Source organism: Oryctolagus cuniculus, chromosome 3 (genome assembly GCF_964237555.1).
Source record: "Oryctolagus cuniculus chromosome 3, mOryCun1.1, whole genome shotgun sequence".
In the NCBI taxonomy this organism is placed as follows: Eukaryota; Metazoa; Chordata; class Mammalia; order Lagomorpha; family Leporidae; genus Oryctolagus; species Oryctolagus cuniculus.
Genome location: NC_091434.1, coordinates 80,531,559 through 80,558,402, shown reverse-complemented (window position 1 = coordinate 80,558,402; position 26,844 = coordinate 80,531,559). Strand labels below are relative to the sequence as shown.

At 38.9% G+C, this 26,844-nt stretch overlaps 1 protein-coding gene across 8 annotated transcripts in view; it reads left to right on the top strand.

Annotated features, from left to right (window-relative positions):
* Positions 1 to 26,844, top strand: part of TANK (TRAF family member associated NFKB activator) — a 90,079-nt gene that overhangs the window by 37,690 nt on the left and 25,545 nt on the right. For 4 of the 8 annotated variants that reach the window (XM_070070763.1, XM_008258662.4, XM_070070764.1 and 1 more), the window contains exons 3-4: positions 13,217 to 13,325; positions 14,474 to 14,592. In XM_070070763.1, coding sequence (XP_069926864.1) covers positions 13,217 to 13,325; positions 14,474 to 14,592 — 228 coding nt within the window. Of the gene's footprint in view, positions 1 to 13,213; positions 13,326 to 14,473; positions 14,625 to 26,844 lie in introns of all 8 variants that reach the window. The other 4 variants (XM_008258661.4, XM_008258660.4, XM_070070762.1 and 1 more) reach the window with 2 other exon arrangements.

Below are 26,844 nucleotides of genomic sequence, written 5' to 3'. Positions count from 1 at the left end.
CTCAAACTGGTGCCTTTTTGATATGCAAGCACAGTAGGTGGCAGCTTAACAGTTACATTATGATGCTGGCCCCTTATTTAGTACTTTCAATTTCAAAGGAAAATAAACTAGAAGAAAGGTATATGCAGGCAAAAATTATTTAACATGGTAATTCCTAAGCACATATCAGTTATTTATCAATGATAGGGTTTTCATTGATCTGCAGCAAAAAGAAAAGTAGGACTGGCATCGTAATGTAGTGGGTTAAGCTGCTGCCTGTGATGCCGGCATCCCATACGGGCACTGATTTGAGACCTGGCTGCTCCACTTCTGATCCAGATCCCTGCTAATGTGCCTGGAAAAGCAGCAGAGGATGGCCCAAGTGTTTGGGCTCCTGCAGCCATGTGAGAGACCCAAAAGAAGCTCCTGACTCTTAGCTTTAGATCGCCCCAGCTCCAACTGTTGCAGCCATTTGGGGAGTGAACCAGTAGATGGAAGTTTCTCTCTCTCTCTGCTTCTCAAATAAGTAAGTAAATCTTAAAATAAATAATTAAACCTTTTTTAAAAAATGAGAGAAATAATATAATGAACTTGTTGTAATGCCAGATTTATTCCATTTAAAATTTTTCCCTCTATTCTGACATTATGTTCCATGTTTCCAAGTTGTCAGAATTTTTTCAACATACACTTTCATGAAATGATGATAATAGGGTTATTTATTTCCTTATGTAATGTCATTTCTTAATATTATTTCAGAAGTCCCAATTCCATCTACACAATCTGTAATTCTGTACGACTCATAGGGCTCATCATATAGTCATAGTCATAGCTAAGATTTATTATAGCAAATGGTAAAGATGAATAACCAGATTATTTATATAAAAAAGCATCAGAAGGAGTCTAAAGGAATACATGTTCAGTCTTCCTATGTTCTTTCCCTCCAACTTCAAAAATTATCACATGTGTGCCATGCATAGGAAACTGTATTTGAAATGCAGAGTTCAGCAGGTTTTAGGTTTTTTTATTGAGGCACTCTGTGTTCTAGGAAAGTAGCAAGTAGAATTAGGGAGGAGGAGTATTCAGATTTTCTTAGGTTAAATCAGAAACAGAAATTTGTCTTAACTCCTGTTGTTGTACTGATCTATGGTAAACAACTAAAGGCTCTGCTGATTTAGCCCTTTATTTGCCATGGAAGAAGCCTTTGCTCACATTCATACATACCCCAAAGAAGGAAAAGGGAATTTTTTTTTAATGTACTTATCTTTCAAAGTTGATGCTTTCAAGTGCTCAATAGTAAAGAAAAATGCATACTATATTTCCTTATTTGTTAAAATCAAAATGTCCTGATAGTTTTTTTTAAGGAATAATTTAGTGAGTACCTACCATATACTGGGCCCTTGATGAGATTTTGAGAATATTGAAGTAAATAAAACATAATTTACACCCTAAAGGAACTTTCAGAAGTTCAGATAAATAATATACCAATAAAATAGTTACTCTGTAATTAAAAAGAAGAAAATAGTTATCGTCCTAAAGTTATAATAGAGGTCATTTCAGAGTAGTACAAAAGCACAGAGAAGAGGTACCTAATTCAGTCTGAGAATCAAGTCATAAGTGTCGCTCCCCCTCTTCATGGAGGAACGACACTAAACCCTGCCTAGGCTTCACATCCGCGTCACGGCACCATTATGTCGCTCCCCCTCTTCATGGAGGAACGACACTAAGCCCTGCCTAGGCTTCCTATCCGAGTCACGGCACCATTATGTCGCTCCCCGTCTTTGTGGAGGAACGACACAGGACCCTGCGCTGTTCTTTTGTCTGCTCGGCCCTTCCCAGGTTTGCTGCTGGTTCTTCCCGGGTTGGCTACCGTCCCTTCCACCTCCGTGGAAGGGCGGTTCCCCCTGCCACATTCCCCACTTCCGCGGGGGAGCGGCACACCGCCGGCCGGCTCTCTCGGGGGCTGCTCAGGTGTTCCCCTTAGATGTTCCTGGTGCATGCCGTCTCTCTCCTCCTTTGTAGTCCTCTTCCACCAATCCCAACTCTGCTACCCACACGCCGAGTACGCTGCTCTCCTCCAATCAGGAGCAGGTCCAACAGTTTATTGGTTGAACTGGAGGCAGCTGTGTAGAAGCTGTTTCCCTTCTCAGCGCCATATTGTGGGAAAGCAGATGCATAGAATAAGTCTTAATTCCAGTAACTTAGTCTAGTCCGAGTTGCTCCCAGTTGCTCCCCACAATAAGCTTAATATGAGTCAAGAGCTGTGTTAAGATTAGGAAGAGTTTGGTAACCTGGGGAAGAAGGATCCTGGAAGCAAAGGAAATAGCATATAAAAAACTCACTTAGCCCCTGCACCTGCATGGTAGGCCAGGAGAAGCACCTGGCTCCTGGCTTCAGATTGGCACGGTGCGCCGGCCGCAACGGCCATTGTGGGGTGAACCAATGGAAAAGGAAGGCCTTTCTATCTCTCTCTCTCTCGCTGTCCACTCTGCCTGTCAAAAAAAAAAAAAAAAAAACTCACAAGTGAGCAAATGGTACATTCCACATATCACAACATGATCCTGTGGCTCCAAAAAGAGTGACAGGACATTTCAGGAAAATAAACTGTAGAGGTAGATTATGCTAAGTATGTCTAAGTAATTTGTAATGTATTCAATCAGAAGTTATTGAAGAGGTAGGTGTTTGCCTAGTAGCTTAGATGTCCATGTCCCATATCAGACTCTCTGAGTTCAATTCCCAGCTCTGGCATCTGACTCCATCTTCTTGCTAATGCATACCGTGGGAGGCAGTGGGGATGGCTCAGATAATTGGGTTCTTGTCACACATGTGGGGCACACGGTTTGAATTCCCAGTTTCCAGCTTTGACCTGTCCTTATTCCTGGCCAATGCAAACATTTGGGCAAAGATTGGCAAATGGGAGCTCTTTGTCCCTCATATAAAGAAAGAAAATTTTAATTAAAAAATCTTTAAGTTACTGAAGGATTAATATGTGCTTTAGAAAAGTCTTCCTGACAATGGAATAGAGCTAGATAGGATGTGGAACAATATGCAATTCAACACACATATTTAATGCCAACCAATGTTCTAAGAGTAAGGCATATCAAAATAAATGACAATTATCCAGTTCATCTTATATACTTTATTATATACTGATATAAAATTATACATAAAGTGAACTTTTATTGTAAGATATGTTAATATACATATATACTAAATGTGTTTATATTATCCTTCAGATATTAAAGAATTACAGTTATTTTGAAGATCAAAATGAGGGCCTAAATTAAGCATTAGGGATGAGTTGAGGAAGAGATCTAAGATATATTTAGGAAATAAGTAAGAAAACAGGTGGTACCTGAATACAAGCTCTTCTGAGGTGGTGGCATAGACTCTATGATGATACCAGTGATCTAGAATAGATGACTGAATTGATGATGACTGAAACCAAGAATGGAAAAGAAAATGCGGAATTAGAGATGGGGAAATAAGCTACATAATTAGATTTTAGTTAACAGGTATAGTTACCTGAGGAAATACAGATGAAAACATTCCATGGATAGTTGTAAATATGAAAACAGTTCTGAACTGGAGATTATAGGTATGGGAATGATGGATTTTGTTGTAGCTTTAAATGTGGGCAACATTTCCCAGGTAGTGTAAGTTGAAGGAAAATTTGAAGGACAGAAGGGAAAGAGGATAAGAGAAAGAGAAGAAGCCCAACTGATTGGTTCGTGGAGATTCAAAACATAAGTTAACCAGTTGAGAAGCATAGGAAGAGAAACCTGGAGAATACCAATATTAGAGACTAGGCATAAGGGCCGGCTTTATGGCATAGCAGTTTAAGCTGTCTGCAATGACAGCACATCCTAATACGGGTGCTGGTTGGTGTCCCAGCTGCTCCACTTCCAATCCAGCTCCCTGCTAATGTACCTGGAAAAGTGACAGAGGACAGCCCATGTGTGTGGGCCCCTGCACCCATGTGAAATGGGAGACCTGGAGGAATCTCCTGACTTTGGCTGACCCAGCCCCAGCCATTATAGCTATTTGGGTAATGAACCAGCAGATAAAAGATCTCTTTCTCTCTGTCCCTCTTTCTCTCTGCAACTCTGCCTTTCAAATAATGACTAAATTAAAAAAAAAAAAAAAAGACTAGGCATAAAGGGGGGAACCATTAAGGAGACAAATGAAAACCACTCTTAAATGTAGGAAACAAATTAGAGAATGATAGCATAAGAATCCATTAAAAGTTTCAAGAAAGATGCAGTGGGGCCGTCACTGTGGCACAGTGGGTTAAAGACTTGACCTGCAGTGCCAGCATCCCATATGGGTGCCAGTTCGAGACCCAGATGTTCCACTTCCCATCCAGCTTCCTACTAATGTGCCTGGGAAAGCAGTGATAGATAGATATATGCAATACTTTTTCTTTGTCCATTTATGTTGTTATAACAAAATATTTTTGACCAGATAATTTATAAATAATGGAAATTTCTTTCTCACGGTTCTGGAGATTGGGGAGTCCAAGGTTAAGGCACCAAAAGGTTTGCTATCTGGGGTGGGCTGCTTCCGAGATGAGTCCTGTTGTGCATCCTGTGGTAGAGATGAACGTTGTGTCTTCATATGGCAGGAGAGATGCAAAAAAGGTCAAACGCTGTGTGTGAAGTCTTATAAAGGCCAGAATTCTATGCACAGAGGAGGAATCATTGTGACTGTCACCTCTTAAACGACTCTACCTCTTAATACTTAAAACAGTGAGGATTAAAATTTCAACATGAATTTTGGAGGGTATATATATTCAAACCATAGCATTCTGCCCCTGCTCTCCCAAAATCCTTGTCCTCTTTACATGTAAAATAGATGAGATATATGTATGTTACATATATTCATTCTATACCAGAAGTCTTAATTCATTGCAGTCTCAACTTTAAAATGTGATTCCAGAGTCTCATCTAAATATCATCTGAATCATATATGAATGAGACTTAAGGTACATTTCTTCCCACAGAAAATTCCTCTCCAGTTGTGAACCTCTCAATAAGTCAAGTGTTTTTAAAATACATTGGTGAGAGGTGGGCATTCCTAAAAGGCAATCTGTAGAAGTGAAATTGACACTTTGAGAAGCAATGACTTGAGCAGCCCTTGTCTTGACTGTTGAGGAACTTTTTTTTTTTTTTAATATTACTTGTTGAACTCTTTACTTAGCATAGAGTTAAACATACGTATATAAAGTCAAATGAAAATAGATCTCGATAAAAAATAAAAACGGGTATAAGAGAGGGAAGAGGAAGAGGAATGGGAGTATGGGTGGGAGAGTGGGCACAGTGAGAAAAATTACTATATTGCTAAGGTTTGTAATTGTAAAGCTGTATAGTTCTGCATACATTACTATGGATTTACTTCTAAAGGTACAGTTTAAAAACTTGGCATGGTACCCAAATCCCCTTAAGCTGGGTGGTAAAAATGCCATCTTAAGTGTTAAAGTGATCATATGAATAGGATTGAGTGTTTGGTAATAATAATAGATAGAATTTAAAAGGAGTGAATGGTCCAACATGGAAAGCAATCCACACAGCAGACTCATAGAATGACAATCATCAAGTGGCACTCTGACCTCAGAATCAGCCCTTAAGGCATTCTGGTTGGCTCAAAAGCCCAAGAGAACATTTCAGGCATGGAAAGCCATGACACTGGCAAAAAAAAAAAATGTCCTACATGAAGAACTTTGGTGGGTGAGATCCCAATGGAAAGAACTGGTCCTCAGGGAAGGATGTACTTTTCTCTGAAGGGAAGAGAATTTCCACTTTGCTTATGGCCTTGTCTAAATACTGAAGGAATTTCAAAAGGCTTCCATAGCCCAGGCAGCTCATGTCAAGAGCCTCGGGTGATCACTGATATCATACATTAGAGTATTAATTGCTAAGTTAACAACAGGGGTCACTGTACACTAACTTCCCATGCAAGACCTCTGTCCCCAGAGAGTTGTATTATAATTATGTCTAAGTGCTTGCAAAAGATGTATCATTCTTGGGTGCTTCTTTAAAGTTAATTAAGTTTCTTTAAAGAAAAGGGGTGGGGTGTGAAATCAACTTTGAGATGCAATGACTTTGAACAGCCCTTGTCTTGACTGTTGAGGAACAGTTGTGTTGTTCATGGTTTTTTCATGTGTGCAAATTGTTGAACTCTTTACTTAGCATAGAGTTGGTCTTCTGTGTATAAAGTTAATTAAAAATGGATCTTAGTGGAGAATGGGACTGGGGATGGAGAGGGAGGAAGAGGAGGGCTGGGAGAGTGGATGGAAGGTGGGTATGGGTACAACTCTAGGAATAGAGTTCCACACAGCATTGTGAAATGCATGAAGTTTGTGTTCCTTAAATAAAAGGTTTCTTTGGGAGAGGGGTCAGGAGAAGATGCTGTTTGGGACACCCACATCACATATTGAAGTACCTAGGTTCATTGAAGTGCCCCACTCTGCTTCCCATTCCAGCTTTCTGCTAATGTGCACCCTGAAGATTGTGCCCTCAAATCTCTGGGTGACTCCACACCCACAGCTTTGCTAGCTGCATTTGTTCTATGGTAGAGTTGAATGCCTTTGGCTCTTGAGGCTGTAGTTGTGCACTGGTGACTCTCCCATTCTGGGGTCCCAGTGGTCCTGCTACCACTCCACTAGGCATTGCCCTTGTAAGAGCTCTGTGGGGGCCAGTGTTGTGGCACAGCAGATTAAGCCGCCACCCCCAAAACTAGTATCCCATATGGGTGCCAGTTCATATCCTGACTTCTCCACTTCTGATCCAGGTTCCTGCTCTTGTGCCTGGGAAGTCAGCAGATGGTCCAGGTTCTTGGACCCCTGCCACTCAAGTGAGAGACCTGGATGGAGTTCCAGGCTCCTGGCTTCAGTCTGAACCCATCCTGGCTATTGTGGCCATTTAGAGAGTGAATCAATGGATGGAAATGCACTCTTGCTGTCTCTCCTCCTTCCTTCTCCTTCTCTTTCTTTAATTCTGCCTTTCAAATAAAAGTAAATCTTATAAAAATAAAAGTGCTTTCTGTGGTACTCCTAACTCCACACCTCTGCTGAGAATTTCTTAGTGGGGATGCCCCAGTGGTGTTCAACTCCATAGCTCCACCAGGCATTGCCCTTATGGGGTATCTCTGTGGTAACTCAGCTTCCATGGCTGTACATACTGTTATACCTGTCTTGCTTATTATTAAAGGAAAGGAGCTGACATTTGCAAAGAGCTTATTGTGTGACAGTTATTTTATAAATGCTATCTACTTTGATCCTTCAGGTAGATATTTTTTTATGTCAAAGAAAAAGCTCAGAGGTATTTAAGACTAAAACACACGATTATGAAAGAAAGTTTGTCATAGCTTACTATTTTGTATGTTGATAAATTAGTGGCAGCACTGTCACCTAATAGTAGGTAATCAGATTATCTGATCTATCAAATTACAGATCTTCTGTATAAGTCTTGGCATCTGAAGGATAGTGGTGCGTGGGATTTATAACCCAGTAGACAAAAGGGTTAAAGAAAGCACTGTGTAAATGAAGGTCTATGATCTACATTTTTTTTAAAACTTACAATTGAAGTTGATGCTTAGCTTACTAAATTTTCAAGATGGACTTTTAATTAGATTGTGTCTAAATTAATTAGTTTGTGTCCAAAGTGCTATGTATTTGGATAATTAATATTTAATTATCTTTCTTCATGAACTGTGGAACTCCCTATTGAGAGCATTTGTGGTAGCCAAGCAAATCCTTTGATAAAGTTTTTATTCTCTTTGCTAATCTTGGAACAGTTTGAAAGGTTTTTAAATTGAGACTTTTTAAAATATATTCATTATACATTAAATTCCTTAATAAATCATTAGAGGAAAGCAATGATATTTTTTCAGCATATCAGAATATTGAGTTTAGTTCTGGAGGTTGAGAAGAAATAATATTTGACATATTTGGAGTATTATAAATGACTTCAAGACACTTTAACTTTTTCCCCTATATCAAAAATTTGTACCTTGGCAAATATGAAAAATGAAAATATTCTATGTCAGCAATAGGAAAAAATTCAATTTGTAGAAGTCTATTTTAATATTTATGAAACTCATGAAAATTTGAACAGCTGTATGTCCAAAATTGCAAGGAACATGCTGTTGTAGACTTGAAGTGGAAGGATTGAAATTTTGTCTTATTAAAAGGGAAATTCTTAAGATAAGCTTCTTGCTTTATTTATGATAAGTGAGCAGTCACTTCTAATAAATGAAAGTGTGTACTGTATTTGATCACCATTGTTTAAGGTTTGCTTTTGAACAGTAAGAATATAAAGTGCCTTATGGCACAAGTACCTTACTACCTGTTTACCTCTTTACATGCTGGTAGACCACTTGTTTTGCTAGTCTTTGGAATTGGAAGGAGTGTCAAATACACAGAAGCCAGAGTCATCTTAGCCAGATGGTGTTTGATGCAGATGGATGGTTAGTTGTCATGCAGATCTCCTAGTTGGTAACTTGTTGCTGCCATCTGACTCAAAGAATCATTCACACACACTGGCTGTCAAAAGCATCTTCTCTTCTGTCTGTTTTAGCTGTCATGTCTGTGCTCTGTACAGAAGTGTTGACAAGACATTGCTGTTGTACATTTTCAATGTGGTTGTTAGTGATTTTTCTGTTTTGTGGGGTCTTTGATAGTGCTGGAATGCACTTGCTTTATGATTGTATTTTTTTTTACAACACAAAATGCTGTGCCTGCAACAATTATCTTTTAAAAGGCCTTTTTAGGTTATATGATTATTCAGATCTGTTCAGTGAGCAAAACGCATTTATAAAAAGAAAGAAAAAAATTTTTCAATGAGTTCCCAAACATAGCAAATAGACTGATTTCAATTGGTTATTTCTCAATCTGATATAATATCTTCTGGACTTTCCTTTTCATAGCCTGTGGTCAAAATCTTTGCACTATTTTCTGAATATGTTTTTCCTCTTTTCAAACTGCTACTTTTTTTTTTCTAACATTATAAGTTAATTCCTTTTTGTTTTCAGAAAAATCTTCAAATGTGTTTCTTTTGTATCCATTTTCTCTAACTTAATTTTGCTTTGTCTCACATACTTACTTTGTTTCCTTTTTTTTTTTCCTATCAAAATATAAGCAAAACCATTTCTCTTTCCCTCAGCTCACTTCTGAAGGCATATCTATTTCTGTTTTTTTTTTTTAACAACTTAATTAGCTTATTTACCCAACTAATAATTAATGAGCATCTCAAAATGTGCCAGGCACTCTGATACTCTGGAGCTTTCTGGAGGAAATAGTCTCTGCCCTTGAGGAGTTCATAGTCTGGAGGGAAATTGAGTACAATTAGACTAGAATACTGCAACTGCTATAATGTAAGCTATGTGAAAAGTGCAGTAGGGGGGCTGGCGCCGTGGCTCACTTGGCTAATCCTCCGCCTGCGGCGCTGGCATCCCATATAGGCACCGGGTTCTAGTCCTGGCTGCTCCTCTTCCAGTCCAGCTCTCTGCTGTGGCCCGGGAAGGCAGTGGAGGATGGCCCAAGTGCTTGGGCGCCTGCACCTGCGTGGGAGACCAGGCGGAAGCACCTGGCTTCTGGCTTCAGATCAGCGCAGCGCCAGCCGTGGCGGCCATTTGGGGGGTGAACCAATGGAAGGAAGACCTTTCTCTCTGTCTCTCTCTCTCACTGTCTAACTCTGTCAAATAAATAAATAAAAGTGCAGTAGGAAAACATGGACCATGGTTATTTTTTTCCATTGCTAGGCATCTAGAGTATCAGGGTTTTTTTGTTTGTTTGTTTGTTTGTTTGTTTTTTCCATTATTACAGAATTTGCCTGAGCTTTGTAATGTTAAGTGCTTTAAGAAATAGTACAAATGTTTGGGGCTGGCATTATGGCATAGTGGGTAAAGCCACCCTCGTATTCCGTAGGGGTGCCAATTTGAGTCCTGGCTGTTCACTTCCAATCCAGCTCCCTGCTAATACTCCTGGGAAAGCAGCTGAAGACCCAAATACTTGGGCCCTGTCCCGACATGGGAGACCTGGAAATAGCTCCTCGCTACTGGCTTCAGACTGACCCAGCCATACATTTGCAGCCATTTGGGAGTGAGCCAGCAGATCTCTCTCTCTCTGTCTCTCTAACTCTGCCTTTCAAATAAATAAATAAATCTTTAAAAAAAAAATACCGATTGATTTATTCCCAGCTATTATATAATTTTTTACATTATTCATTTAGCATAATAGATTATGTGTAAATGTGCTAACGTAAGTTTTTAAGCCAGAGAGAAGATGAAAATTAACTGGCAGAAGCTTTCTGAATTTGTTCCAAGAGAAAATGAGTGACCATTTTGTTTTTTCATTAAAATGGAAGGGGAAAAAACCCAGAGTAAATGAACAATGAACTGCAGCTTAAATACTTATGCATTTATTCTAGGCTTGTCTCTAACTTGTGAAGTTTTTATGCTAGTTATATAATCTCTAGAGAGTGGAATATATGTGACTGCCTATATATTGAAAAGAATAGGCAATTAGTGGTTGATGTTTGTGAAGAACTCTTAAATTCTTTCAAGAAATTTCTAAATAAAGTACAGAACTAGATTGACAAGGCTAACATGCTTACTGATTTTTCAACCCTGGTGGCTCTGTGTAACCCAAGTAAATCTAAGCTATTAAGAATTTACTTTTGAGGCTGCCTCTGTGGCATAATAGTAGGTTAAGCATCTGTCTGCAGTGCAGGCATCCCATGTGGGTGCTGGTTCAAGTCCTAGCTGCTCCACTTCCAATCAAGCTCCCTGCTGATGGTCTGGAAAAGCAGTAGAAGATGATGCAAGTACATGGGCCCCTGCACCCACATGGGAGACCTGGGAGAAGCTCTTTGCTTCAGATCAGCCCAGCCTAGGTGGTTGCACCATTTGGGGATGAACCATCAGATAGAAGACCTCTCTCTGTCTGTAACTATGCCTCTCAAGCAAATAAATAAATCTTTGGAAAAATAAATTTTGCTATAGGTCTTTGGATCCTTCCTTCAGTCGATTTAGATCCTTCCTTCAGTCAATTTACCTGTTCTTTCTAGGGGCTTGCATGTGAATTTATGTAGGAATACAATGTCTTTAGTCCAGACTTGAGTTATCCAATAATCAGTTCTGAGACTCATAATCATTAGACAAATGGTCCAGACAGATTCAAAAGATTCATTATTCACAATTAATAGATTTTACTTGGATTCTTTACTTCCTTTTTTTTCCAGTAAGCATTTACTGAACATCTGTAGATAAGCTGCTTTGCAGGATTATATGGGGGATATCAAGTTATGTAAGACTGACCTTAGGCAACATGTAAAAACCACACGCCACCTGAGTTATTTACCAGCTTTTGTCATTTGCATTTTGAAGTATACGACTCATAAAAGCTCACCTTTTAGGCCGGCGCCGTGGCTCACTAGGCTAATCCTCCGCCTTGCGGTGCCGGCACACCGGGTTCTAGTCCCGGTCGGGGCGCCGGATTCTGTCCCGGTTGCCCCTCTTCCAGGCCAGCTCTCTGCTGTGGCCCGGGAGTGCAGTGGAGGATGGCCCAAGTACTTGGGTCCTGCACCCCATGGGAGACCAGGAGAAGCACCTGTCTCCTGGCTTCGGATCAGTGCGATGTGCTGGCCGCGGCGGCCATTGTAGTTAGTTTGCTGTAATTTCTTAGGAATAGCTGAAATTTTAAAGAATTTTTAAAAGATTTAAAGAGTTGGCCGGCGCCATGGCTCACTAGGCTAATCCTCTGCCTGTGACGCTGGCACTCTGGGTTCTAGTCTCGGTTGGGGCGCTGATTCTGTCCCAGTTGCTCCTCTTCCAGTCCAGCTCTCTGCTGTGGCCTTGAAAGGCAGTGGAGGATGGCCCAAGAGGTTGGGCCCTGCACCCACATGGGAGACCAGGAAGAAGCACAAGATTTAAATATTTAAAAAAATCTTTAAGTTTATTAGTCTCTGAAAATAATATAGCTTCTTACTTTTGAACTTTTATTAAAAGTCATTTAAATCAGATAACCTAGTTTCTACTGAAGCACAATCTGAGGTCATTAGAACTTCTTTCACACTTCAAGAAATTTACGCTTTAGTCATTTATTTGTTTGCTCCTCCAGGTATAGAAATTAGTAGACAGTTCTCTTTTTGGTGATATATTTTTAAGACTTTACCAATTTGCTAATTGTGATACAAATTTTTCATATTTTCTTGAAGATTTGCAACATGTATATGCATTAATACAAATTCATGTGTCTTCTACTTCTCAATTCTCACAGCCAGTGCAATAAAATAGCAAAATGAGTGGTCAAAAATAAAAGTAAAATTAAGATATTTAATATGTACTCTAAAGATTTTTTTTAAAGATTTTATTTATTTATTTGAGAGGTAGAGTTACAGACAGTGAGAGGGAGAGACAGAGAGAAAGGTCTTCATCCACTGGTTCACTCCCCGAATGGCTGCATCAGCCGGAGCTGCGCCAATCCAAAGCCAGGAGCTGGGTGCTTCTTCCTGGTCTTCCATACAGGTATAGGGTCCCAAGCACTTGGGCCATTTTCTGCTGCTTTCCCAGGCCACAGCAGAGAGCTGGATTGGATGAGGAGCATCCGGGACTAGAACCGGTGCCCACATGGGATGCTGGCGCTGCAGGCAGAGGATTAACCTACTGCACCACGGTGCCGGCCCCATCTAAAGATTAACTATTGTGTTCTCTTCTGAAAACTTCAAAGTTTCTGGTCAATATAATTTTATAGCTTGTCTCTTGCATTTTCATAGTGTCTTTATTTATAGCTACTTGCTGTGTGGTTTTATATCTAAAGGGAAATTCAGAAATATATTTATCTGAAAGACATGAAAACTTAGTTTTTAAAGTTAGTATGTGTTTTTATAGGATAATTCTAATATAATACCTATTTTATTAATTAAGGATATTATTTTATTGAGGATTAAATTCCAAACTACAGTTTTCGTTCTAATTGAAGGACCAAGAAATCAATGTCAAAACTCAGAAATTTCTTTAAATAATGTAATTTTCTTAAAATTTTACAGTGCTTTAAGTACTTTTGACCCCTGATATCTGTAATGATTACAAATAGATTTTTAGAGTCAGTTTATAGCTTGTGAATAAATAATACCTGGGAAATGACAATATAGGCAGCTCCTGTCTATGATTAGTAATGAACAGTAAATGTATGTTCATGTATGTCAGTAAAAATCAGGCTAACTGGTTTTTATATCAGCAGACTGAGAACTATGAGCAGAGAATACGTGAGCAACAAGAACAGCTGTCAGTTCAGCAAGCTATTATTGACAAGCTAAAATCACAGTTACTTCTCGTGAATTCCAATCGAGGTATGTTCATGTTAATTTTTTATATATTTCTTAAATCCATTGGAAAAAAAGAAAGGTGGAAGTTGAGCTTTTCTGTTTTATTCTTTAATCATTTTTCAGTAGTTCTGATATTATAATAACTGTAGTGCAGTTATATGTTTATTCAAATTCACACTTGCAGAATATGGGAAAATGACTCTCACATACAAGTAACTTGATAAAACTTCCTAGAAGGCAACTTGCCAATGAACAGCAAAGGCTTTTAAAAACGTTTGTGCCTTTTGAATAAAAAAAATCAGGTCCTATGAATATATCGAAAAGTACTCCAAAATATATATGCAAGGATGTGCGTCAGTATAATTTACAATAATTAAAGGCTAGAAACAAATAACAGCTGAGTAATAGTGATCCATATGAACAACTATGTAGCCAAGAAAAGTGATGGTAATAGATGTTTACTTACTAACAAGAAATATGTTCATGATATGTAGCAAACAAAGCAAGATACAAAAATAAACAATGTTACTTCATCTGTGCAGAAAATATTCTTGTGTGAATTTATATGCTTAGGAAAGGAAAAAGTCCAGGAATAATTTATAGGTAGAAAAATCATGGGTAGTTTTATTTTTTATTTTTATTTTTTGGCATATCTACATTTCAAATTTTCTTACAGTGAGCAGGGAGTAGTTATATAAATAAATATCTTAAAAATGCATAACTGAAAATGAAACTTATATAAAACTTTAATTGTTGCTGATGATAACAAGTCTATGTGAGTACTTCATAAAGATTGTCAAGAAATAGAATGAAAAGATAAGTTAATTATGCTGCAAAAAGTTTTGAAATCCATGCATTATTTGTTATAGTACACATTTTCTATGAACTTTTTGAAATGTCTTGTGTATTTCTTGTTTTGTAAATCCTAGGTATTTTACTTGCCTCTTACTTTGGCAAGATTAGGAGTTTATGTGTTTAGTGGAAAGGAAAAAACCTAAACAGACAAGTTGTCAAAGTAACTATATCTAAAACAGTTTTTTTTTTTTTAATTCACAGCTTGAAGTCTATTCTTTTAAAATTGTGGTTTTGAGTTTGTATAATTTTTACTTTTCCAGGTGTTACCAAAAATATGAGTTTCCTATTGATGTCCAAGAGGTTTTTTTGTCTTGCAGATGACAGTTATGGCTACCTTCCCCTACTTGAACACAGTGAAACAAAGAAGAATAATTTGACTTTTGATCAGACACATGATAAAGTGAAATCAGGAGTACTGAGAGAAAAACAATCAAAGGTAGACTGCACTGCCAAGTTTATTTCCTAAAAGTAATAAGAAATGACAGAGAGGCTGGTGCTGTGGCACAGCGGGTTAAAGACCCAGCCTGCAGTACCAGCATCCCATATTGGCACCGGTTCAAGTCCTGGCTGCTCCATTTCCAATCTAGCTCTCTGCTAATGTACCTGGAAAAGCAGTAGAAGATGGCCCAAGTGTTTGGGCCCCTGCACCCATGTGGGAGACCCTGAAGAAGCTCCTGGCTCCAGATCGGCTCATCTCTGGCCATTGAGGCTATTTGAGGAATGAACCAGCAGATAGAAGACCTCTCTCTCTCTCTCTCTCTCTGTCTCTACTTCTCTCTGTAACTCTTTCAAATAAATAAAAATAAATATTAAAAAAAAAAAAAAAGAAATGATACAAGTAGGATCCACAGACTTCCTGAGTTACTTAGTACTGTGTCACAATTTTGGTGAGTGTAGGCAAGATTCTTCTCAATCCTAACACGAATTCTGCAAAAAAGTAGAATTCAAATGCTGATGGGTGATACTTCTTTTTAAGATTTATTTTAATTATTTGAAAGACAGAGTTATAGAGAGAGGTAGAGACAGAGAGAGAGGTCTTCTATGTGCTGGTTCACTCCTGAGGTGGCTGCAACGGCCGGAGCTGCACCAATCCGAAGCCAGGAGCCAGGAGCTTCTTCCAGGTCTCCCACGTGGGTACAGGGGCCCAAGGACCTGGACCGTCTTCTACTGCTTTCCCAGGCCGCAGCAGAGAGCTGGATTGGAAGCAGAGCAGCCAGGACTAGAATTGGCACCTATATGGGATGTTGGCACTTCAGGCCAGGACTTTAATCTGCTGTGCCACAGCACCGGCACCTGATGGATGATACATTCTTCCTCATTTTATTTTCCTGGGTGATCTACTTAGTACTGAAATTCTAAACCTGAGTTTTTGTAGGCAAACAAATTACTTCCATGTTCCTAAATAGAATAACTATTTCCAAGTAAAACATCAATCTCATATTTACTAGTATTCTTTTTTCATATCATGAGCATTTAACAAAAAAATAAAAGATTGAGTTAAGGAAGACAATAGGACACAGATGATCCTAGGTTAGAAAATAGCTTTCAACTTTTTCTTTAAAAATTGTGCTTAATTTTTTAAAAAGGAGGAGAAAAAAAAAACTTCACAATCCTAAGTAAAATTTTTATTGAAGCAACATAGAAATTTTACATATAAGCAAGAACACATAATACAAAAATGTTCACACTTCTTTTGCTAGAAATAACCTAAAAATCCATCAATAGCACAGTAGGACATCTTTAGAATTAGAAAAATGAAATTTTTATATATTAAATAGGCCTAGATTTCAAAAGCAACATTGAGTAAAAAAGTGAAAATGATAAATTATAGTCTCATTTATGTGATTTATAATGCACAAAAATATTAGTATTTTTGAAAACAGATATTATTATAAAATAACAAAAAATATATGGGAAGCATGTATATATTTTTTTAAAAAAATTAAATAAAAAGTTTTTTTATTTGAATGGTAGAGTTACAGACAGAAAGAGGGTCAGATAGACAAAGGTCTTCCATTTGCTGGTTCACTCCCCAAATAGCTGCAGTGGCCAGAGCTGAGCTGATCTGTAGCCAAGAAGCCAGGAGCTTCTTCCAGATCTTTCACCAGGGTGCAGTGGCCCAAGCACTTAGGCTGTCTTCCACTGCTTTCCCAGGCCATAAACAGAAAGCTGGATTGGAAGAGAGGCAGCTGGGACACCGGGCGCCACAGGTAGAGGCTTAGCCTACTATACCACAGCACTAGCCTCCAGAAGCATGCATATCTTTAGAAACTGATCACCTCCAAAGTTGGGGAGAGAGGAGACTATGATATCTTGAAAGAGAATGAAGAAGACCAATTTTCTATACAAACGTGTAAATAAAGATAATCTAAAACAAATATGGCAAAATGTTAAAACACTTGTTAAATTAGGAACCTGATTTCTGGATGTATAGATGTTCACTAGGTTGTTCTCCATGTTTTCCTAAGTCACTGAAATTTCCTAGATTTAAAAGTTTTTAAAAGAGATATGTTGAATTTTAGTGGGATTATACATCTTTTGAATAAAATAAGAAGAAATAAGAACTCATAATATCAACAAGACCAATTTAGTCGAGTACTCTATCTTTCCTTCTAAATGGGAGATTTTTTTTAGCTTTGCTTGTCACTTACTGAATTCCACAACTAAGACTGTCTTAACTTGTTACTATTTCACACAAATCTGAGAATCCCATTTTTCAGAGCTGTTTCTATATGTAAAAATTTTAGAATGAAAAGTTCTTGATAGTATTCCTCAATTTATATTTTTAAATTTGAACTCCTTATTCATTTTAATCATTCTGTTTTCTTCACTCCAGTTCTACTTTCCATTTATCTAAAATGCTGATAAGCAAATACAAGAAATCATAGCACTGGAATATGTTTAGGTTTATGTTGCAGAAAAGTAGATTCAGAAACAATGATTGTGATATTTGCAGTACAGTTTTGTTATTAGACATTATAGGACATTATAAAATCACTGAACTACTATGAATGCTGACTTACAAATTTAGTACATAAGTAGACAATATAACCAGTTTTCCTCTGTCAAGGACTTTATTTATATATTTATTAAAGATTTACTTATTTATACGAAAGGCAGAGTTACAGAGAAGGAGAGAGGCAGAAGTAGAGAGAGAAAAGTCTTCTATCCTTTGGTTCACCCCACAAATGACCACAATGGCCAGAGCTGGGCCAAACCAAAACCAGGAGCCAGGAGCTTTATCTGGATCTCCCATGTGAGTTCAGGGGACCAAGGAATTGGGCCATTTTCTACTACTTTCCCAGGCAGGTTAGCAGGGAGCTGGATAGGAAGTGGAGCAGCTGGGACTTGAACTGGCGCTGATATGGGATGCCATTGCAGCAGGCATCAGCTTAACCTGCTATGCCATAGCATTGGCCCCTGTCAAGGACTTTAAATGCTATTATTTACCATTAATTTTTTTTTTTTTTTGGACAGGCAGAGTGGACAGTGAGAGAGAGAGACAGAGAGAAAGGTCTTCCTTTGCCGTTGGTTCACCCTCCAATGGCCGCCGCGGCCAGCGCGGTGCGGCCGGCGCACCATGCTGATCCGATGGCAGGAGCCAGGAGCCAGGAGCCAGGTGCTTTTCCTGGTCTCCCATAGGGTGCAGGGCCCAAGCACTTGGGCCATCCTCCACTGCACTCCCTGGCCACAGCAGAGGGCTGGCCTGGAAGAGGGGCAACCGGGACAGAATCCGGCGCCCCAACCGGGACTAGAACCCAGTGTGCCGGCGCCGCTAGGCGGAGGATTAGCCTAGTGAGCTGCGGCGCCGGCCACCATTAATTTTAATAATCAAAATTCATATAAAGTTCTTATATTACATTTATAGATTTTATTTAAAGATAATGGACTGTCTCCAGTACAAATTATATTGAAGGTATCTTTGAAAACAACCTTGGTTAAGATGAAAGAGATAATGTAAAAAGCTCTAATATATATTAATATTTTATTTTAAATTTAAGTTAATAATTTGTAAATTTTAGAGTTTATTTTTCAAAATCCTTTTTTAAAATGTTTTAATTTTATGTGTATTTTATGTATAAAGTAGGTATGTGTATACCTGGGCTGAAATTAAGTAGCAGAAATAATGTTAAAATAGCTTATTTTTGAAGAATTGATAATGTTGCATCAATTATAACTATATTTGTAGAAAGACAATACAAAGAAAAACCCCAAATAATGAATAAAGCTCTGACTAATAAATTTAAAAATTTAGTGAGTTTTCCTAATTATTTTTATGAATATAGGAAAAGTTTATGTGATGACCACATTTTTAATATTCTCAGTAGCTGATTAACTTAATATCCTAGACAGTAACTATTTAGTAAAAATAAAAATTAATTTTCTTATATTTGAGCTTTCTCTTTTTTATATATTTCTAGCAAAATTGCCAGTGAACACTAATGTATAGGTTAAAGAGAAGAGAAAATATATTCTAAAAGAATGGATAATTTAGATTCATTATGTTGAGAGCTAGTTGTATATTCAGCATAAAAAAAATGGGCCTAATTTGGATGATATACTGGCCAATCAAGCAGTGAATCTGGTTTTTGCAATGAAATTTACTGAATTATAATTAAATTCACTTTTAGCTAATGCAAATGAAATCCTTTTCTAAAGAATGTTATTAGTTTTTTTCCAAAATGAAAACAGCATATTCTATTGGTTGGAATTTTGTGAAAGTATACACCCACATGCATGAGAACTAGAAAGCACTGTAGAAAATGGTTAAGGTAATGAGTTTTTTCCCTACTTGTAATATACTTTAATATTATTAGTCCTCAGAAAAAATAATCTATTTCTAGAAATAACACTCCTGTTGACCTAGCTTCTGTGATGAATTAGTAAGTTAGTAGAAATGCTGTAAACCAGTAACAGAAGGAAGCTACTACTAACCACCCACAGTCCTTTCCTCCTTCTGTTTGGTGAGTGGTTTGAGGATTTGTTTTCATTAGACTATTTGTTTTATTTAAGATCTTGTTAGGATATTAGAGAGAGGAAAGACTCATGGACATTTTGGCAAATAGCAGCTGTGCCTGCCTTGGAAAATGAAATATAGATTGGGGCCGGCGCCGCGGCTCAACAGGCTAATCCTCCGCCTCGCGACGCCAGCACACTGGGTTCTAGTCGTGGTCAGGGCGCCAGATTCTGTCCCGGTTGCCCCTCTTCCAGGCCAGCTCTCTACTATGGCCCGGGAGTGCAGTGGAGGATGGCCCAGGTCCTTGGGCCCTGCACCCCATGGGAGACCAGGAGAAGCACCTGGCTCCTGCCTTCGGATCAGCGCGGTGCGCCGGCCGCAGCGCGCCGGCCGTGGTGGCCATTGGAAGGTGAACCAACAGCAAAGGAAGACCTTTCTCTCTGTCTCTCTCTCACTGTCCACTCTGTCTGTCAAAAAATAAAAAAATGAAATATAGATTGGAGGAAAGAGGGATATGTGAAGGGGAAAGAGCCCCTTTTGTTAACACAAAATTTATGGTTCATCCCATGTTTTATTCTACACAAAGAACATATAAGCATCCTTTGATTTCTCAAGAGAAATAAATGTTAGGACAGCACAACCTGAATCATTAGATGACCTTTAGTACTCTACATATAGTTTGGACACATTAGAGAAAGAATACTCAGTATAATGGACAACCTGAATCTCATTTTTGGTACACCACAGCAATTTGCATAATCATTGGTAAATACATATTTACTATATTTAGCAAGTTACTCCAGACTGACCCTAAAACTCAAGAGCTCAATTAACCAATATTTATTATCTCAGTTTCTGTGTGTCAGAAATTCCAGAGTGACTTGGTTGAGTAATTCTAGCTCAGGATCTCACATGTTTTTGAAGTCAGGACATGGGCAAGGACTGAAGTTATCTGAAGATTTAACTGTGTGGCTAGAAGTTCTGCTTCTTTTTTTTTTTTTTTTTTTTTTTTTTTTTTTTTTTTTTTTTGACAGGCAGAGTGGACAGTGAGAGAGAGAGACAGAGAGAGAGAAAGGTCTTCCTTTGCCGCTGGTTCACCCTCCAATGGCCGCCGCTGCAGCCGGCGCACCGCGCTGATCCTGGCAGGAGCCAGGAGCCAGGTGCTTTTCCTGGTCTCCCATGGGGTGCAGGGCCCAAGCACCTGGGCCATCCTCCACTGCACTCCCTGGCCATAGCAGAGAGCTGGCCTGGAAGAGGGGCAACCGGGACAGAATCCGGCGCCCCAACCGGGACTAGAACCCGGTGTGCCGGCGCCGCAAGGTGGAGGATTAGCCTATTGAGCCACGGCGCCGGCTCGAAGTTCTGCTTCTGAGATGGCTCACTCGCGTGACTATTAGCAAGAGGCCAGTGATCACATTATTTTGCTCAAGAGAAGTGAGTCACTAACTTTCCAGGGGCAAAGAATGAAACACCACCTCATGAAGATTTTTGTAGATATATTCAAATTCTAACATGAATATAGATTTTCCAAAGAGTAATAGCTGAGCAGAGCCTAGACAACCAATAAACTGTTAGATTTTGTGGCTAATTATTTTTATAAACAATTTTAAAAATTAAAAGTAGTTTTAGATAAGAAATCAAAATACAAAAAAATACACACACTTTTTTTAATGTCTGTTATTTTCATCTACTTGGAAAGCAGAGCAATAAAGAGAGAAACAGAGGTCTTTTATCCACTGTTTCACTCCCCAAATGCCTGCAACAGCCTGAGCTGGGCCAGACTTGAAGCCAGGTGCTTGAAACTCCATCCGGGTGTCCTATGTGGGTGGCATGGGCCCAAGGACTTGAGCCAAAATCTGCTGCCTTCTGGGATGTATTACAAAAAGCTGGATTGGAAGTGGAATAGCCAGGACTCAAACCACCCCTTCAGTATGGGATGCAGATGTCCCAAGTGGCGGCTTAACCCACTGCACTACTGGTGCAACCCTGCACACACTTATTCATGAAAATACTAACCAGCTCATTTGCAGGGTATCGTTCCATGATAGCACTTACTGTTTAAGTAACAAATTTTGTATTTTAATGTAACTATAAATTGTGATTGTTTAATTCACTTTATTTTTTTTAAGATTTATTTATTTATTTGAAAGGCAGAGTTACAGAGAGAAAGAGAGAGAGAGAGATCTCCTATCTGCTGGTTTACTCCCCAAATGGCCTCAATGGCCAAAGCTGAGTGGTTCAGAAACCAGGAGCCAGGAGCTTCTTCTGGGTCTCCCACATGGGTGCAAGAACTTGGGTCATCCTCCACTGCTTTCCCAGGCGCATTAGCAGGAAGCTGGATGGAAAGTAGAGCAGATGGGGCTTGAACCGGTGCCCATATGGGATGCCAGCACTGCAGGCCAGAGCTTTAACCTGATGCACCACAGTGCAGGCCCTAATTCTCATATTAAAAAACCAGGATTGTAATGTGCTGTATCGCTTTTATAATATAAGAACTTCTGAGAGATAGTTCAGTTGTCAAATTATATTAGGTGTCTAGGGGTTGACCAAAATTGTTAGCCCTGTTTCTTTTTATTTTTTAAAGTTTTATTTTATTTATTTGAAAGAGTTACAGAGAAAGGTAGAGACAGAGAAAGAGAGGTCTTCCATCCTCTGGTTCACTCCACAGATGGCCGCAACGGCTGGATCTGTGCTGATCCGAAGCCAGGAGCCAGGTGCAAGGGGTCCAAGGACTTGGGCTGTCTTCTACTTTTATTCCAGGCCACAGCAGAGAGCTAGATCGGAAAATGAGCAGCAGAGACTAGAACAGGTGCCCATAGGGGATGCTGGCGCTTCAGGCCAGGGCTTGAACCCGCTGCACCACAGCGCCGGCCCCAGCCCTCTTCTTTCTAGTCTACTTTTTGTTTCTGTTGAAAGTTAAACTAAATCCTAAAGTGTTTGATGAAAGAAAATCTATGGAGAATAATAGTAGAGAACACATCAAAGAATTTGGTGATATTGGTACATGTTTTTTCTTCATTCACTCAGTAATTCTGAATTCCTCCAGCGTATCTGCCAACTACTGGAGAGGAAAGATACTGGCTCTGTCTTCTGGCATAAAATCTTAACATTAAAACTGCCACTATTGACTGTCATAAAGCTGTTTCATATTCTATGCTTGGAAAAGTGAGGTAAACATAGTATAAGGTTTTTTGAACTTTTTAGCCATATACAGTGAGGTCATGTGTTCTTGTGTTCACAGCTTATTTTATGCTTTATTTCTAATTTTCTATATATGTGTTTCTAATTCATTATACATCATTTTTTAAAATTTATTTATTTATTTGAAAGGCAGAGTTACAGAGACAGAGAAAGAGATAGTGAGAGAGTGCTTTCTTCCACTGTTTCACTCCTCAAATGGCCACAACAACCAGAGCTGAACCAATCCAAAGCCAGGAGCCAGAAGCTTCTTTCGTGTCTCCCACGTAGATGTAGGGACCCAAGCACTTGGGCCATATGCCACTGCTTTGCCAAGTGCATTAGCAGGAGCTGGATTGGAAGTGGAGCAGTCAGGACTCAAACCGGTGCCCAAATGGGATGCTGGCACCGCCAATGGCAGCTTTACTCTCTACACCACAGTTCCAGCCCCTGTGCTTCTTATTTTTTTCATTTGAGTTCATCAAAAGCTTAAAAATATAGGCCGGCGCCGTGGCTCATTAGGCTAATTCTCCGCCTGCAGCACTGGCACACTGGGTTCTAGTCCTGGTTGGCGCACTGGTTCTGTCCCGGTTGCTCCTCTTCCAGTCCAGCTCTCTGCTGTGGCCTTGGAAGGCAGTGGCTGTGGCGGCCATTTGGGGGGTGAACCAACGGAAGGAAGACCTTTTTCTCTGTCTCTCTCTCTCACTGTCTAACTCTGCCTGTCAAAAAAAAAAAAAAAAAAACTTAAAAATATGAATACAGTTGTTACTGAAAGATGCCAGCTCAACAGTTTGTTAGTTTCTAATGTAGCTATCATTGCAGTCACGTTAGTATATATGGTAGCTTTGAGGATCAAGAAGGATTTTGTAGATTTGGAATAGTGACATAATAATGTAACTGTGGAACTGCCGTCAGTGCTAACATTAAGGAAATAAGATGTGCCATACCTGGCAATTTCAAATAAATATAGAAGCTCTGTCATGTATGAAGAAAGCTAATGTCTACAAATTCACTTGTCACTTAAACAAAAAGTATTTATTGAACATTGTCTATTTGCCTAGCAATGCTAGTCACTGACAGAAAAAGAAGAGTAAAACTTTAGTTCCTTTTAAGGAACTAAGGTCTGGTTGGGGAAATAAAAATTTGGAGACCCAAAGCAATTGGCAAGAATTATGAAACAATATGAAGTCCTAGTTATATGACAAAATGAAATCCTAATTGCAATATTATGGCACACATTAAACATATAGTACCTTATCTTAAAAATGAAAATTCCCAGTGAGCTAATAATAGGTTTAGGCAGAGGCCCAAAAGTTTAGTTCAAGTAAGGAAAAGAAGAAAGTTCTAATCTGCCCATGTAAACTTAAACTTGCCTGCAAGGTTTTTAATGGAAAAGGATAATTTTTAGAAACAAAAATTTTCAATTCATCCAGTTCAGAATTTTTCTCAAAATATCATAATGAAGCTATCACAGACTCTAAAACACATCACAAATTCTAAGAAAAAAGCAGATATCCCAAGCATTTTAATATTTACTTTGAAATTTCTGTTGGAGAATTTTTTAAGATTTTTTAAAAATAATTATTTATTTATTTGAAAGGCAAAGTTACAGAGAGGCAGAGGTAGAGAGAGGTCGGAGCTGCACCAATCTGAAGCCAGGAGCCAGGAGCTTCTTCTGGGTCTCCCATGTGGGTGCAGGAGCCAAAGGACCTAGGCCATCCTCCGCTGCTTTCCCAGGCTTATTAGCAGGGAACTAGATGGGAGCATCCATGACTCAAACCAGCACCCACATGGATGCTGGCACTACAGGCCAGGGATTTAACCTGCTGTGCCTTAGTACTGACCCCTCTTGGAGAATTTTTTCCAAATCAAAACTATTAATTCATCCTAATACTTTGCTGTTCTGAGCCCATATTTTTAAATGCAGTACATCATTTTAGAATATTTGCTTTGTTATAAATACTGGAAATAACTTTGAAAAAGAAGAAAATGAGAAATGCCATGTCTATTTTTTAAATTATTTTTCTGAGGAAGGAGGAAGAAGGTTGAAAGTGGGGATGGGAGGGTGAGTATGGTGGGAAGAATCACTATCAACATGTTCCTAAAGTCCTATTTATGAAATGCATGAAGTTTGTATACCTTAAATAAAAGGTTTAAAAAAACTATTTTTCTTCTAAGCAGATTTGAAAATCTCTACTGGCCGGCGCCGTGGCTCAATAGGCTAATCCTCCGCCTAGCGGCGCCGGCACACCAGGTTCTAGTCCTGGTCGGGGTGCCAGATTCTGTCCCAGTTGTCCCTCTTCCAGGCCAGCTCTCTGCTATGGCCCGGGAGTGCAGTGGAGGATGGCCCAAGTGCTTGGGCCCTGCACCCTATGGGAGACCAGGAGAAGCACCTGGCTCCTGCCTTCGGATCAGCGCAGTGCGCCGGCCGCAGCGCGCTGGCTGCAGAGGGTGAACCAATGGCAAAAAGGAAGACCTTTCTCTCTGTCTCTCTCACTGTCCACTCTGCCTGTCAAAAAAAAAGAAAAAGAAAAAGAAAAACTCTACTGTGGCTTTTCTGTCTTTATTTATTTCTCCCCATTATCTCTTTTCTCACATTTCCCTTTACTTTTTATTTTTTACTCTTCAAAACTCACAAAATGGAGTTGGTATAGTTTGTTTAGCCCTAAGGTATATTGATCAAGCCATTAAAAGCTGTTCTCTCAACATCAGTAGGTAAGGGATAGCTTCCCACAGCAATCCAGTTTCTCTTATTTTGTGATATAATCTGTCATCCTTTTGTTCTCAAAATCTGTTTTGAAGGTCTTTTTTTTTTTTTTTCCAGTGTTACAAAATGCTTCTGTGTTCAGTCTGTTAGGGCTTTTATTTTGGTTTAGTTTTTTGATAAATTATTTGATGAAACTCTTGTCTTGTGTGGGTAATATAGTTGGAAAGGGGAAGAGTGCTTTAATAGCCTTTAACAATTATTGATACGCTTCTTTGATACTACACTAAAGCTTGGTAAGTGATAGTTTCTTAAATGTTAGTTGCAATATGGAATCTGAAATCATATCAAGAACTCTTTATGCTACATTAAAAACCACTGGGGACCTTATTTTATGAATGTGTATTTTACTTCTATATGGCTTTGTAGCATCATAAATTGGTCATTTGGAAAATATTTGATCATTAAGTTATACAGATCTTCTAAATATGTACTTATTTTATTATATAATATTTTAAATCACATTTAACATCAATGATCTCATCAGAAAAATCTTTTAATTACTGGGCAGCTGTCAAGATTCCTATGACAGGTAGAAGTGTTCCAAAAGTTTAATTTTCACTTGAAAACTCAAATTTTATCATTGGCAACAAGTCTCATCAGTTGTTTTCCTTAAAGTGACAGGCTAACTTCATTTGCTTTTGAGAAATGTCTGCATCACCATAGCTTGCATGTCAGTCATTCTTTCAAAGGAAAATGGCATTCCATTAAAAACAGTGACTAGTTCATCTTGCAACTCAGTTGCCTAAATGCTTTTTCCTGAGACAGCCATTGTACTTCAGTATGTAGCAGCTGTCTTCTGTACATACCTCCCATTGTTTATTAAAAAGTTATTAGTGAGATCAAAATTCAGTAAAACTAATAAATTTTACTGCTTTATTAAAGGCATCCTTAGTTGAAACTGGTTTTTTTTTTTTTTTTTTTTTTTTTTTTGGAGTGTGTGGCATTGAAAAATACAATGACTACTCCAGTTTGGTACCACCATGGCATTAGTCATGCTATAACGCAAGAAGTTTTACTCACCATTATTTTTGAACCATCAGTGTAAATGCTAACACAGTAAAGAATGGAAATAACATCTTCATAGTATCACGACAGTAGTGTTGTGCTGAATGTCAGGGTTTGAGATTTGATTTTATTCTAATTGCAAGTTAATATATTAGCCAGTGATTGTTTCATGGGTGCTAGAAGAAAACACAGACTGGACCAGGGAAAAGGACTTTATTATTCACAACATAATAAACAGCAGCAACATCATATTTGCACAGGTCCCACCTAGGAGGTAACACAGACCCAGGTGGATACCTGCACATACACACACAGTGACTTGCAGTAAAGGAGAGGAATATTAAGCTTGGGGAACCTACCATTTTATAGCAAGCAGTAAACAAGACTGAGACTGCTTTTATGTCCAGGGGAGACATTACTTTGTCTTTTCAAGTTTACTGTCTTCAAACACAAACCTGAGAGATGTCCAGGTAAAGAATAGTCAAAATCTCATATTTTTTCTTAAAAAAAGATTTATGTATTTATTTGAATGGTAGAATTATGGAGAGAGAAGGAAGGACAGAGATCTTGGTTCACTCCCTCCCCATATGGCCACAGCAGCCCACACTGGGCCAGGCTTGGCTGAAGCCAGGAGCTTCATCTGGGTCTTCTACCTGGGCACAGTGGCCCAAATTCTTGGGCCATCTTTTGCTGCCCTCCCACACACATTAGCACAGAGCTGGATCAGAAGTGGAGCAGCATGACTTTGAACAGCCCTTGTCTCAACTGTTGAGGAACAGTTG